At 38.5% G+C, this 15090-nt stretch overlaps 1 protein-coding gene across 5 annotated transcripts in view; it reads left to right on the top strand.

Moving 5' to 3' along the window:
- MIGA1 (mitoguardin 1) overlaps window positions 1-14757 on the top strand; it is a 56033-nt gene extending 41276 nt beyond the window's left edge. For 3 of the 5 annotated variants that reach the window (XM_073357291.1, XM_073357290.1, XM_073357293.1), the window contains 8 exons: window positions 1577-1695; window positions 1884-1956; window positions 2577-2663; window positions 2894-2992; window positions 3344-3478; window positions 5000-5053; window positions 12241-12357; window positions 13655-14757. In XM_073357291.1, coding sequence (XP_073213392.1) covers window positions 1577-1695; window positions 1884-1956; window positions 2577-2663; window positions 2894-2992; window positions 3344-3478; window positions 5000-5053; window positions 12241-12357; window positions 13655-13873 — 903 coding nt within the window. In that variant the 3' untranslated portion in view covers window positions 13874-14757. Of the gene's footprint in view, window positions 1-1576; window positions 1696-1883; window positions 1957-2576; window positions 2664-2893; window positions 2993-3343; window positions 3479-4136; window positions 4240-4999; window positions 5057-12240; window positions 12358-13654 lie in introns of those variants that run through there. The other 2 variants (XR_012160438.1, XM_073357294.1) reach the window with 2 other exon arrangements.
- Window positions 14758-15090: the final 333 nt, after the last annotated feature.

The following is a 15090-nucleotide window of genomic DNA, read 5'->3' as shown; positions in this document are numbered from 1 at the left end:
CAGCTTTATTTCAGGAAGTCTGTTTATCCTAGTCCATTCTGCAAAACCAGCAAATAAACAAGACAGGACAAAGATTTAAAACTCAAGACAGAGCTGTTAATTTTCATGATAGTTTAATTGCTTGTAAATTGCTCTAAGTATATTATCTTACCAATTTTTTTAAAGTTTTTATTCTTCACTTATTCTCTTAAGTACTCTGTCATGCTTTTGAACACAGTTCAGGAAAGCCTCTCTCTTCAGGTCAATACTTAGACACACTAAGTCCCATTGAAATCAGGGGAATTTAAACACATGCTTAAGTGCTCTCCTGAATCAAGGCCATAATCCTTACTTGGTCTAACTCTCATTGTAGTCACTGGGATTTGCTCCAATAGGGACCACAGAACAGGTGCACTCAGGAGTATATTTTTCTTATTAATATGCATGTAGAACTTCTCCTGCCACCTCTTACAGAGATGTATCCCCAATGATGGAAAAATATGCCCTTTTTTTTACTTGAAGATAAATTTAACATTATCATCTTAAAACTTAATGTTAAGGAAAGACTGTGTTTGAAGGAAACATTGTAACAGTTGTTTGTCTAACTTTGAACATGTCTAGAAGACAGATATAAATATGTTAAAAACCCAGATAGAGTATATTTTAATTGTTGTAAAAATTAGTTTTATTTAAGACACTTCTAAATTAGGGGTTTGATGCCTAGAAGTACAAAATGTCTTTTCAGGTGATCAGCAGTAATACTGTAAAGTAAATTTTTTTGAAGTTGTTAAATGTGTGTGTTCTAGCCATTTAGTGAATAGAAAAATGTGTGTCTCTACGGTTTTTTGGATAGATAATAAGAATGATGTAATGTTTGTAATAGAAGTGGTAACTGTTTAATCTACCAGCCACTGCTATGTGGAGTGAAAAATTATGATATTCCTAACATAGGATGCTCTACATTAATGTTTTTTGAATGGTTTAAATATTATTTCTTTAATAACATTCCATGGGATGGGTAATGATGCATTTCTGTAGTAATATCAGCCAAAGGTTTAAACTCAAATATTAGAAACCGTATAAGACAGAGAAGAGACTCTTTTGGCGCCTAAGTAAAAAATTGGATTGTAATGTCTTAATCATAGAAAATGTGTTTTAGTAATTAACAGCCATGTTTACTAGGAAATGAGTGATTTCTATAAACATTCCCAGCTTTCTTTATGATGTGATCCTCTTGCCCCTTTTAATGCCTCATCATCAATTTATTCTTCGTGACCAGCGGAGAGACATTTCCTTTCAACAAACCCTATGGGTTTAAGTATTCAAATTCTGAACACGCTAATCTGAACCTGTTCTACAATTTAACTCTGCAGAAGCTCAAATCTGAAACCATAGCTTTCATTTTAAAATCCACAATGTTCTAGAATGTTGTTTTGTTTTTAGTATTGAGTGTTGACCAGTTATAGATACAGTTAACCAACGTAGAAAATAATATTCCTTTCATCAGACTATCAAGCAGACTTTGAATTAATTTATTTTACTTTTAAAATCATTTTAGCAAGTTAGTTAATAAGCTTTAACAAAAAATATCTTTCAGCTTACTGAACACAGAGAGATCCGAAATACCTATGGTCTAGAGTCTCTTTGCCATTGTCCATTATATGAAGAAGCTATGCACTTAGCAGAAGAGGGCAAAATTCATTCCAGAATATTAAGGTATTGATTTATATTTACTAATTAATTTCCAAGAAAAGCCAAGGAATAAAGATAAATACTCTACTTAATACTACATTTAATCTCCTAACCCCAGAGTAATGGATGCTATTTCTAAATAAATCCTAGTCAAATTGTACTGTGTTTTGGTTTTTTAAATATAGTTTACAACTTTTTTCCATTTTATGTAGGACTGAAATGTTGGAGTGTCTAGGAGATAGTGACTTTCTTGCTAAACTTCACTGTATTCGGCAGGCTTTTCAGGTAAATACTTAGTTATCAGTGTGGTGCATACACTCTCTCTCACACATTCTCTTTCTTCTACAATATGCAGAGCAGAGTTAGGTCAAAGCTAAGAGGTTTTTGTCTAGCCCTACTTCTTCAGTGACCTATTTTTAGTGTAATAGTTATATATTGTAATTATTGAATGCTGTTTGAGAACAGCATATTTTTGTTTAATATTCAGCTCACTGAAGGAGTGGCTTTTTTATGTTTTGAGAACTATGAACTTTTGAGAGTTTTTTCATTAATTTTAAAGCGTTTTGAGTAACATTTTATCTACCTAAGAATGTTGTTGCATTCAGGTGCCTACAATTTAAAGGACATGCTTAAGTACCTTTCTGAATCAGGGACAATATGTTAAGACAAAATGAATGGCATCTTTGATAATGATGTGCATCACTGGATGGGAGACCTATCTTTTTGAGTATCCTTGGAACCTTTGCTTCCTGGATTGGTTAGAAGTATTGTACTTGCATACTGTATTAATATCAAGCATCTCTTAGTTTGATTTGACTAAATAAACTAATAGCCTCATTTAATGCAATTCCCTTCATAAATAAATTGTGTACTTATAGGTCTGTATTGCCTGGAAATTTTTCTAGGTAATTCTTTCAGAAACAGCTAACAGACTATTTCTTGCTGAGAGTGGAAGAAAAATTTTGTCGGCTTTAATTGTGAGAGCTCGAAAGGTAAATACCTTTTTTGTTGTTACTTTAGTGTATTCATTGTAACCAGAGATCAAAGTTCATTTGTCTGGTCTTAGAGTTGACCATGATAAATTCTCTAGGCACATTAAACAAAAAACAAAAAAAAAAACCCCAAAACACTTGCCTTTTAGGAGTTTAGAACTAAAACAAGTCGTCCTAAAACAAGTCGTCCATACTAGGAAATATGACACTTAACTGGCTGTATTTCACAGAATCCAAAGAAATTTGAAGAAGTCTTTGATGAAATGATACATTTTTTAGAGAAAACAGACCACTGGGATAATACTGAAATGGAACTTGCTGCCAGGGGGGTAAGTTAGGATTTCTGTAGTGCTTTTTTCCTCATTAAACTTGATTATACAACCTGTTTCCCCTCTCAAAATTGATATTTATTAATCATAAGTATGAGAAATCCAGCTGCTTTTTTATACTTCAGATGATTTAGAGAAATGTGCTTCTACTTCTTTTTTTAAAACCTCTGTACCGCTGAGTTGCAATGTCAGGTTCTTTTCCATTAGTGAAATGCTTTTTAGTGTTACCTAAATAACTTAAAATGATAAATCTGCCTGATCTATATATAGAGTATGGAATACTGGCTTATGCTCTGTTCCAGTATTGAAAGAGAAGTTAAGTTATTTTGATCTTATTCTAACTGAATGCAGGTGAAAAATCTAAATTTTTACGACATTGTTCTGGATTTTATATTAATGGATTCCTTTGAAGATTTAGAGAATCCACCCACATCTATACAGAATGTAGTAAACAACCGTTGGCTAAATTCCTCCTTTAAAGAAACTGTAAGTGGTTTTTAAAATTCCTTATACGATGATTCTTATAGATTATTGTAACTGATAGGAGACATGATAAAATTACATTAGTTTCAACATTCCTTTCTAAAATTTTTAAATAAGTATACTATTGGGAATAGATACCTGTCTTATCCTTAAAGATTAGGATACCAGCATCTGTAGCAAGTGAACTCATCCTTTTTATCCAGGGGCTACGAACTGTGCAAGTAAACACAATGGGTGGCTTCAACTCTGATCTGGGGAGACCTTTCTCTCTGTCAGAGGTAATTCCATTTCCAACTATAGCTCAGTCCTAAAATATTCCTGAGCAAAAACTACTACACTTGTCAGTCTTGCAAAATCTTAATTTTTAAAATTTATTAGACTTACTTGCCAGCCGTTTGCCATGATGCTTGATTATAATTATAAAAAACTTATACTCACTTGGCAAAAAGAAATATTTGCCCTGGATGTGTAGAATTTTGCAAGGCTGGTGTGTATGTTAATCACATTTTGAAATAAGATATACTGATTTATGGGGGAAATCTATTCGTTCATATCCCAGAATTGTACTGGTCAGGTATGGAAAGTAGCAAGCATTGTAAAATATACAAAGACTCAGATATTCATAACATTTTCAGAAACTTATTTTAGGTTTTTTTCATAGGTGCATCAGCCTGTTTTGCTTGCTAGAAAATGTTCATAATAATAACTGAGCTTATCCATGCATGTTTGAAGGAAGGGATTGTGGTGTGGCCAGTTGTTCATAGGTGAGAGATGTTGCTGTCATTGCATCTATTTAGAACTATAAACTGCTGGTTTTCCTTTTCCTTTTTTATTTTTTACCCTTCAATTGAAATATTTCTTCTACAGAAAAAAGGTAAGGCACATATTTTTTGTAGCATATGTGGAAAGTTGTGTTTTGTGAGTAGCAAGTTTCCTCATGGTATTGAAGTAGCATCACATTCCATCAGAATGCTGTTATGTGCTGTGGGGGGAGGGGAGCCTCGATTTGCCATCAATATGTTATATTGCTCAGTTCCTTATTTGGACAAAACTCCATAGCTGTATGCAAAACTATTTCAAGTATGTTCTTTCTTAAAGTGAAAAAGGCCATTACTGTGTATTCATATGCTTCCTTTTAAAATCTGAGATAGTTATGGTTTTGGAACACACATTTTGGCACACAGCATACTGTGTGTCTGCGAGGTTGAATTTAAGTGTTGCTAATGTTAAATTGTGAAAAACAGGAGACTTAGTAATTCAAATACAATTTGGCACCAATGCAAAATGAGACAGAAATTTCTGGAAAATACACAATTTCATTTTTTAAAATTTAAACATAAGAAATATGAACTGATAGTAAAATGAGCTATTCACAACAGATAACATTTTATGTTTGAACTTATGCTATCACAGCATTAAAATAAAGGAAATAACTGGTCATCAAATGCAAGATCTTATAGTCTACTGTTTTTTAAATCGTTTTCTTGTGTAGAAGTTACATAAATAATTTCTTCTTATATTTAGGCTGTGGCTTCAAGCTGCTGGTCAGTACTGAAGCAAAAAAGGCAGCAAATGAAGGTAAATTGTCCTGATATCTAATCTGAAGCCTGTTTAATTTTATAATTCAGAGATTCTGACCAAACTTGAGTGACCAACTCCTAGAATACTAGAAGTTTGAAGTCATGCTATGTGCCATCAAAGAAGTAAATTACAAAGTCCTGCTCCTGCAGACACTTAAAAGTGTACATGTGTAAAGTCTACCATGTCAATTAATGTGGTTTCATAGAGAGTAAGATGACAACTAATTTTTTGCAATATTCCCTCTAATCTTTTCCATCCATGTGTGGAATGAATTTTGTTATGTTCACCAATATCAAGGTAATGTGTGGATGTGTGCCACCAGTAGAAACAAAAAAAATAGGTATAATATATATATATTTTTAAAAGTTACCGCAGGGATAATTATTCCAGCCAGGACAGGTTAGACATTTTAACTCACTAATCAAATAATTAAATTTAAGCATAAGGGAGAAATAAAAATTAGGAAATTCATAGACCAGTCAGAAAACTAAAATAACAGCACTTGGAAAGAATAAAATTGTAGAGAATATATGTGCACTGCAAGAAGTATCAAGAAGTAACAACAATACAAGTTATGTGTTGGGAGGTAAGTGTGAAAGACTGTGTGTATGTGTGTGTGACAGACACACACTATGGGGTGGGAGGGATGTGATGTAAGGAGCTTAAATTGACCAAACTTTGTCAGTGTCCACACTACAGCTTTGCTCCTGCTGATGTGAGTGCCCTACTACACCCACATAATAACTCCACCTGCACGAGAGGCATAGTGCTTATGTCATTTTAGTTAGGGCTACACAGTACACACTGCGGGTTACTTACATTGGCTCCTGGTCTGTCATCCCAGGGAGGGATGCCTGGGCTTCCAGCCAAGAGCCCGGCTGCCCCTGCCTGACTCCCTGCTCGTAGCTGTGCTGCCTCCTGGGCTCCCGGCACAGGGAGCTGAGAGCTGGAGGAGAGGATGGGCTAGCAGGCTCTCGGCAAGGAGCTACGCACAGAACTGAGAGCCTGGGCTCTCAGTCCTCTGCATTGCCCTTCTTAAGTTGGTGGAAGGGCTCCTGGTGAGGAGCGCATCACTGACCGAAGGAGGGTAGTGTAGACATGCACCACTGCAGTAATTACTGCAGTGGCTATAAGTTGACAAAAATATAGGTCTGCTTAAGTTAGTAGTGTAGACATGCCCTGAGGCTTGAAGACACTTGCAAGGGAGGCAGAATGTTTTTGTGGGTAGAGCACAGAATTTGGAGTCAAGATCTGCCTCTAGTCCTGTCTGGATAGAAGTACTTACATGGCCTCCATTACCATATTATCTAAATGCTAAGGGATTCAATGTATTTATTCTCTCAGCATTCCTGTGGGAGGTATGGAGGTACCATTATTCCCAAATTTTACACAAGGGGAGTTCAGCCATAGAGACTAAGTGACTTTCCCAAGGTTATGCAAGAAATCTGTGGCAGAGTAAAGAATTTAATCTAGTTGTCCTGAATCTCAGCTAGCACTCTGAGTATCCTTTCTCTACCACTGACTTCTGATCTCAGGCAAATCATGTTGGCCATTCTTAACAAATCCATTTTTCAGAAGGTTGCCTTCATTTGTAATGGTACACTTTGTAATAGATCATTTAAAAATCATACGGTCTGAATAGGAGACAGGAATCTTGAGTTATCACTCACTCAAGTTATCACTCAAGTTACCACTTGAGTTACCACTGTATCAATATAGTTCTTTGAATGGTTCCAAACATGTATTCCACTTAGGTGTGCACACCCCCAACACACTGAAGCTGGAAATGTTTGCAGAATTCATAGGGGTGGCGCTTGTGCCCTGTGGCACTAGTCCCTCACCAAATTATTTAAGGGCAGCACCACCCCAACCCCCCTCAGGTTCTTCTCACCACCTGTAGCTACAGTTGGTGCATTCTATGTGGTGGTTTACCTCACCTTTTTTTCTCAGTTTCTCTGGGAATTTATTGTATATAATTCATTGCTAGGTCTTGTAGCTTAGTAGTACCTTTAGATTTAGTTACAGTAGTTAGGATAGATAGTTGCCCTGGGCGATTCCCTCTCTGGGGTTTAAATATTGTCTGTCATGTGGGTTAACTATCCACAGTAGTGACCCCCCACACTCGTGGAGAGGGGCACATTTAAGGAAAGGTGCGCTATATGCTAGTTGTTTAAGAAGAGCGCTTAGATGGCGAGAGCCTTGCATCTGAAACTAGCAGCTCTTTGCCAAAGTGGGCCTCCTGCTTTGCTCTATGGGAACCTCTTCAGATTGTCTGGCCCTGTGCTTTCCTTTGGAGCCAACCTGAAATGTGGCTCCTGGCCTAAGATCCGGTGCTCCCTCTAGCAGGAAGAGATATCTTTCTTCTTCCTTGGTTCCTCAGTCAGGTTTTTTTCAGGACTTGGAGGGATTTCTCTTAGTTGTTTAAGAGGAGTGCTGACTGGCACCATGAGTCCTTTGGTACTCATGATGGAGCTGGCCTATCTAACCACTCCCCGGTATCATGCCAAGTTCATTTGGACTCTGTACTGTTGACTCTGTTTCTGGCCATGGGGCTTCTGTTGAGTTTGATACCAGTGATGGCAGCATTGGCACTGATCATCTTCATGCCATTGGCATACTAGACGACATCTGACCTGCTCTGCCTTTCCATTCCTGATTTTCCCTATAGTTCAGGTGTTGTCAGTTGCCATGGCTTCTACATCATCATCTTCTGCTGCACCATTGCTGTTGTCTGTTCAGGTCATGTAGGTGTCTCACTCCTTGGTACCACATTTTGCACTGTCCGGGTCTCAAACCACAGAGTCACAGCCAATGTCTTTTGCAGTACCAAAAAATCATCAGTGCAGATACTTTCTTTGGCTCCGATGATGTGTGTACTATGGACCCCTTTGTTGGATTTGGTGCTGACATGGGTTTTGGCACGCTCGTTTGCGCCAGTGCTGGCTAAAGGTTGATGCCTCTCCTGATACCGATGGTGTTGATCACTCATTCATCCTCGGCACTGATGAGTTTTTCTTATTAGATGTCGGACAAGGCTAATGGTTTGTTTGCTCCATCAGGGGAGGCTTCTCTGTTCCCACCAGCTGACTCCCAGGGCTTCTAGAGATCTGGTTCCCATTCTCCATCCATTGTATTGTAGCTTAAATAAATTACCAAAATAATTGAAATTAGATGGATCATATTGTGTTGCTTTGACAAAAAATTTGCAGAATTTTAAAATATTGTGCACAGAATTTTTAATTTTTTGGTGCAGAATTCCTTGGGAGTAAATTTCAACCAGCCAGCTCATCATCCTCCAGCATCCATTTTGACTTGCATGTCCAGGACAGTGTTCTAGTTGTGACCTCCCCTCCTCAGTTCAGAGACAGGCTGTCTTGCTTTTACAGTACTTGCGATATGGTTGCCACAGACAAATGAGTCCTAAGCACATGATATTAGGTTATGCCCTACAATTCCTGTCGCCTCTCCCCATACCCCTTCAGGGACCCCCTCACGAGACATTGCTCTTGCAGCAGGTCCAGACTGTTCTTACACAGGGTACTACTGAGAAAATTCCCCTGCAACATCAAGGAAAGGGTTTTTCTTCCAAGTATTTCCTGATCCCCAAAGTTTGTCTATCGATCAAGGTGTCTTTCGCTGGACAAGGTTGTCTTTGTGCCTCTGGCAATCCTAGCCTCCTTTGAGTGGTCGACAGTTCAGAGCAACGTATGCCAATGTGTTCCCTTTGCACATCTTCCACCGGCCAGAATTATAGTCACCAATGCCTCCTCAATAATTTAGGGAGCACATCTAGGTGTATTAAAAATGCAGGGTTGTGGTTGGAACAGGAAGTTTCCCTCTCTATCAATATCCTGGAACTCCAAGCCATTTACAACGCCTGTCAAGCCTTTCTGGGTCACATCATGGCACAGTGGTTCATATACTCATTGACAATACCACTGCAGTGCGTTATGTGAACAAGCAGGGAGGCCCACTCTAACCAGATGTGTTGGGAGGCAATCAAGTTGTGGCAGTTCTGAAACAGGGAGAGCATCATTCCCATAGCAGCACACTTACCTGGGGTCCAGAATCTCTTGGCAGATCACCTAAGCAGGAATTTCTCCCAGAATCACAAGTGGTCTCTAAAGTCCATTGTGCTGAAGTCCCTCTTAGTGGAATAAGGTATTCCAGCTATTGATCCGTTTGCAACGAGAGACAGCAAGACGTGCCATCAATTTTAATCTCAAGCAGGTCTCAATCCAGGCTCTTTAACCAATGCCTTCCACCTTAACTGGGGGTTGAATCTGATGTACGCCTTCGCTCTGATGCTAATCATCCCACACGTCATTCTCAAGCTGAAGTGGGATCATGCCAAACTAATCCTCATTGCTCCACCTTGGTTGAGGCAATGTTGGTTCTCTGACCTACTCGGTCTATTGGTTTAGACTCCCATCTCTCTCTCTTCATCCTGACCTACTACTGACTCAACATCATGGTCATGTTTTGCATCCAGCACTCAATACTCTTTATTTCATGGCATGAATGCTTGCATGGCTAGATGAGCAGAAGGAATGAAGTTTGGATGTTGTTGGACAGGTGTTGTGTAACAGTGGGAAGCTTTCTACTAGGGTGACTTATTTGGCCAAGTGTGAGCAGTTTTCAGTTTGTGGCTTGCTTGGGGAATTCAGCTGGCATACGTTCAGGACATTGTGGAGTACCTGTTACATCTTAGTCTTTTGATCTGTGTCTCAGTCCATTGAGGGTTAGCAGCGATCTTGGCATTTCATCCACCCATCGAAGGGAGGTCAGTTTTCCCAAACCCCATGGTGTTGAGATGTCTAATGGGAGTCATTTGTCTCCAACTGTCTGTGAAAGAGCCACTTCCCTTGTGGAACCTTAATACTGCCCTGACTGCCATCATGGGTCCTGTGTTCAAGCCCCTGGCAACCTATTCTCTGTCCTTCCTGTGTCAGAAGACATCCTTTCTTGTGGCTATTACATTTGCAAGGAGAGTATGGGAGGTCTTACTGGCAGACTCTCCAACATACAGGTTTTCAAGGACAAAGTGGCTTTACATACGCACCCAAAATTTTTGTTAAAAATGGTTTTACAATTTAATCAATTTACTTACCGGTGTCCTTTCCTAAACTGCACTCCAGCGCAGATGAACAGCGATTTCACATGTTGGATTTGAGACCACGCTTGATGTTCTATCTACACAGAACTCAGCCTTTTCAGTCATCGCCTCGTCTGATTTTCTCCTACGCAGATAGATTGAGGGGTCAAATGGTCTCTGTGCAAACGATTTCCAGATTGATAATTTTCTATATTACATCAGCATATGAAGTAGTTCAAGCGATGCTTCCACGGAGGTTGCGGGCTCATTCGACAAGGGCCCAAGCAATGTTGATAGCATTCCTCAGTGATGTTTTGGTATTTGACATTTGCAGGACTGCTACGTGGCCTTCTGTACATACTTTTACTAGGCACTGTATAATTACTACTGTGTCTAGGTCAGATGCAAACTTTGGGAAGGCAGTCCTGCAGTCATTGTTTAAGTAGACTCTGAGCTTGTGAGTCACCTAAATGGAATACATGTCTGCAAATTTCCTTGAAGAAGAAAAGACGGTTACTTACCAGTACTGTAACTCTTGTTCTTTGAGATATAGGTGCAGATGTGTAATCCATGACCCACCCTCCATCCCGTCTGCATCAAAATCTCTACTCTTGACATTTAGTGTGAAGGAACTGAGGGGGGTTGGGATGGTGCTGTCCTTAAATAGCCTGGGGAAGAACAAGAGCCATAGGATGAAAGCACTAACCCTACAGGTACTACTGGGCAAAGTTCTCCAGTTTCGGAGTGCTGGGGGTGCACACACCTAAGTGGAATACATGTCTGTGTCCACATCTCAAAGAACAATAGTTACAGTACAGGTAAGTAACCATCTTTTGCAAATTGTGAATCTTTACTCCAGTAAACGAGACATTTGTTTCCATGCTAACAGTTTGTAAGAGCGTGTACTTAAAAAAGTAGTAATAATGAGTCTATTTTCATCATTTCAGTGCATAGATTATTTTTCTGTTTAATTCCCTGTACACTGAAGTCCCAATCCTGCAAGTGCTTAACTTGACTCAGTGTGACTGGTCTTGTTGACTAATGGGTCAACTCACAGTGCAAAAAGTTAAGCACATATGTAAGTCTTTGGGGCTAAGGTTGAGACTAGTTGAAGGGTTTTTTGTTTTGTTTTTGTTTTGCTTGGGAAAGGGGGGTGGATTGGTGGCCATTCATTGGTGTGTGCATAATTTTCTATATTTTATTGTATTTTAGTTTGAAATGGGTGTTGACAGATTAGGCTGGCCATCAATAGCTATTTAAGTCTGAAGGAATAAATAAAATACGCAAATAGATGTAGTAGACACATTTGTTTATATATCAACCCTCTCAGGCCATATATGTTTAGTTTATCAAAAAGAAGACCAAGAGATGATTTGATGATGTTGTGTATGTACTTTCCAAGGATAAAATACCAGGTACTAAAGGGCTCTTTGATCTAGTGGAGAAAGTCATAGTAGGAATCAATGGCTGCAAGTTAAAGCCAGCCATACTCAAATTAGAAACAAGATCTAACTTTATCAATGAATGATTAACCATTGGAACAAGTTAGCAAAAGAAGTGGTGGACAGGATGCTTTCAGAAAGGTGCTTTAAACAAACAATCCAGGTGTAACTGGATGAAATTCTATGATTTGTGTTATATAAGAGTATTATACTATATCAGTGGTTCTCAACCCACAGGCCGTTTGCCACACAATGAGCACACAGCTACAGCGCATGTGACATCCTCAGGTCCATACAGGTAGTATATATATTGTGTGGATGCGGCCCCCATAACACACAGAGCTGCATATCTGGCGCACAGTGGTAAATCAATTGAGAACCACTGGACTAGATTTGATGGTCTTTTCTAGCCTTAAATTATTAATGTATGACTATCAATATTATATCGAGATTCCTTCAAAATGTTTATATTCTAAAATACTGCTGAAGATGAAAACTTTTAACAATCCTGCCACTTACTTGATATACAATGTAATTTAAATGAGTAGTTTGGCTAGTTACCAGAGACTTACATAATGCCTTAATTTGATATAATAGGGATTTATACTGAGAAAAATAACTCCTTTCTCTACTACTTACATCACCAGGTACCTGATGGTTTTTTTGCACACTTCTATTCCATTTGTGAGCATGTGAGTCCTGTTTTGGCATGGGGCTTTTTGGGACCTAGAAACTCTCTTTATGATCTATGCTGCTTCTTTAAGGTATGCATCCTTTTTGTAACGATCATTTATCTAACATAAAAAAGCACTAATCAGATGGGAGGATATTACTTAAAGGGACACCATTAAGATAAAAATAATGTATATAAAAAATCTTTGCTAGTCAATATTCATCCTGATTATAATGTATCCCAGTTGCCACAAATAACAGGGATTAATTGCCCCCTACTAGAAAAACAATCCCTACCTATGTTGCTAATTATACTGTAAGTCAGGGGTGGGGAACCTTTTTTCTATCAGGGGCCATTGACCCACAGAAAAAAATCAGTCACGGGCCGCACGCAGCACCATGGGGCGAGGGAGGGGTGTGCAGTGGCTCGGGGCTTCACCTAGGCTCTGGGGTGGGGCCAGAAATGAGGAGTTCAGGGTGCAGGAGGAGGCTCGGGGCAGGAGGTTGGGGTGCGGGAGGGGGTGCAGGCTCTGGGATGTGGCTGGGGATGAGGAGGTTGGGGTGCAGGAGCGGGTTCCGACCTGGGGCAGGGGGTTAGGGTGGGGGTGCAGGCTCAGTCGCAGGCCACACACAACCCCATGGGGTGGGAGGGAGGGGGAGGCACCAAGGCTCAGGGCTTCTGGCCCACAGTGCAGAGACTTGCCACAAGCCAGATTAAATTAAGCAGCAGGCTGGAGGTTCTCCACCCCTGCTGTAAGTTATTAACACACTAAGAATTGTCAGAACATAGGACCCCCAGTCTTGAAAACACTTAGGAGTCTGTGTAACACTTTGTACATGAGAATCCAACTGAAGTCATGAGACTACTAGTATACATAAGTGTTTGCTTGCAACATTAGGGCTATAATTTGCAATTCACTATTTATGGTGTTGCTCTAATTTTTTATTTCATTTTGTGTGAACAGTGAACCTAGATTGGTCAGTTTTACTTATTTATAGTCCGTTCCCTTTCTTGTTCTTCCATGCACTATCGAAGTGCTGTTGTAAGCTTTCTTGTTTATTTCCAACACTGCAGCTCAGCAAAACGTCTTAAGAAAAATATTAATCCTGAACATTTCTATTAATCTTAGGTTGGTTTTGGAGCCTAAACCTACCTGACAGTGTCTATTTGTAATGGTTTTTTTTAAAACAGTCAAGAGAGTTAGTAACTGAATGTTGGGAGTTAAACACAGTAAGAAATTTCCCAATAAATTTGTGTGCATATTTTATGTATGCTTTGGAGAGATTATGTATAAATGAGGAAAAATATATAACATTGTTTAATTAATATTTAACAAAACTCTATACATTGCTATAAGTAAATACAGGTTTTTCTTTTTTATCCACTAGGATCAAGTTCTTTACTTCCTCAAAGACATTTTTGACTTTGAAAAGGTGCGATATTCAACTATGGAGAGTTTAGCTGAAGATCTTATGCAATTGCTAATGCGTCGCACTGAACTTTTAATGGCCTACCTTGGAGCTGATTCACTAAGGCATGTCAGTGGTTGCATAAGTGGTCGTGGACACATCACAGCCAATGGGCTTTTGGAAGAGAAAGTACAATAAGCTTAAAAAAATCTAAATTGAGTGTACCTTGCCTTTTCCCCCTCCTCCAGTGCTGTCATTACTGTTTTTGAGCAAACATCTGAAAATATAACTGTTGCTAAATATGGAATGGACTCAGGGAGATTAAAAAAAAAATTAGGAAAAGAACTGGTGAGCATATTACAGTATATATACCTAAATTAAAAATCACAGCTCAGCTGTCTCTGTATTTATATATAATGTACCCCAAAGTTTTTTCTGCAATATTTGGGTAAAATGTATTTATGAAATACTGTACACTTGCCACAGATATTATGTAGTATGTGGTATATGGAGTTATTAGATGAATTTGTCTTTAAGCCTTATTATATGAAATGTTCAGTACAAACTCTGCAATGTGCTTTATGTCTAGAAAGTGTTTCAGCCAAGGTATACCCATCTTTCAACTTATGTGATACACCTGCCAAAAAAAAACCCAAAATAAACAAACAAACAAAACTTGACAAAATATTTAACTACACCCTATACTTGTGTTTGTGTAGGTAAGCAGTCATTTTGTATTGAAACATAATGGAGTAATGTAGTAAATGCAGTCACAATTTGGGCAGGTGAAACGAACATGAAAAACTCAATGCTAATTGGTGTTGGCTTAAAATATGTAAATACATCATCACTGAGGTTGATGTTTGAAATCACGAGTGAGATCACTGTTTGGTATATTCTAAAAGTAATGACAGTTTTTTCGGGTTAATTAATTGGTTTAAAACTCATCTTTCTAAGTTTTTAAAACTATGCTGTGATTATGAATAAACTAGTATCATTCTTGGTTCAAATGTAGCATTTTAACTATATTTTAAAGTAAGGATGTATAATAAAACCTAAAGACATGTTGTTTCTCAATTAAATCAGTCTCAGTCATTTCTTTCAAAAAGCCAGCCTTCGGCTGGGGAGAGGACTTTATATATGAGTTTTGGTAAGTGTGTCTTTCAGTACATACAACTGGTGCTCAGTTCAGGGAATCTTTTGTGTAGTCTTGTCTTGAATTTCAGAATAAAAAGTTTGAGGAAAAACTTTTTCATGGGTATCCCTTTTAGAGAAGCCACAAAGACCCTTTTTATGGTACTTTATAACAATAGAGTATTTCAGCATCTGAGTGATGCACATAATAGAACAAATATTTAGCTTTTAAAATAACATTTTAGATTACAGTTACAGTTCCAGGTTCTGATACTTAAGGC

Source organism: Lepidochelys kempii, chromosome 8, assembly GCF_965140265.1.
Source record: "Lepidochelys kempii isolate rLepKem1 chromosome 8, rLepKem1.hap2, whole genome shotgun sequence".
Lineage (NCBI taxonomy): Eukaryota > Metazoa > Chordata > Testudines > Cheloniidae > Lepidochelys > Lepidochelys kempii.
Note: the sequence above shows the minus strand (reverse complement) of the source record. Positions and strands in the feature narration are given on the sequence as shown.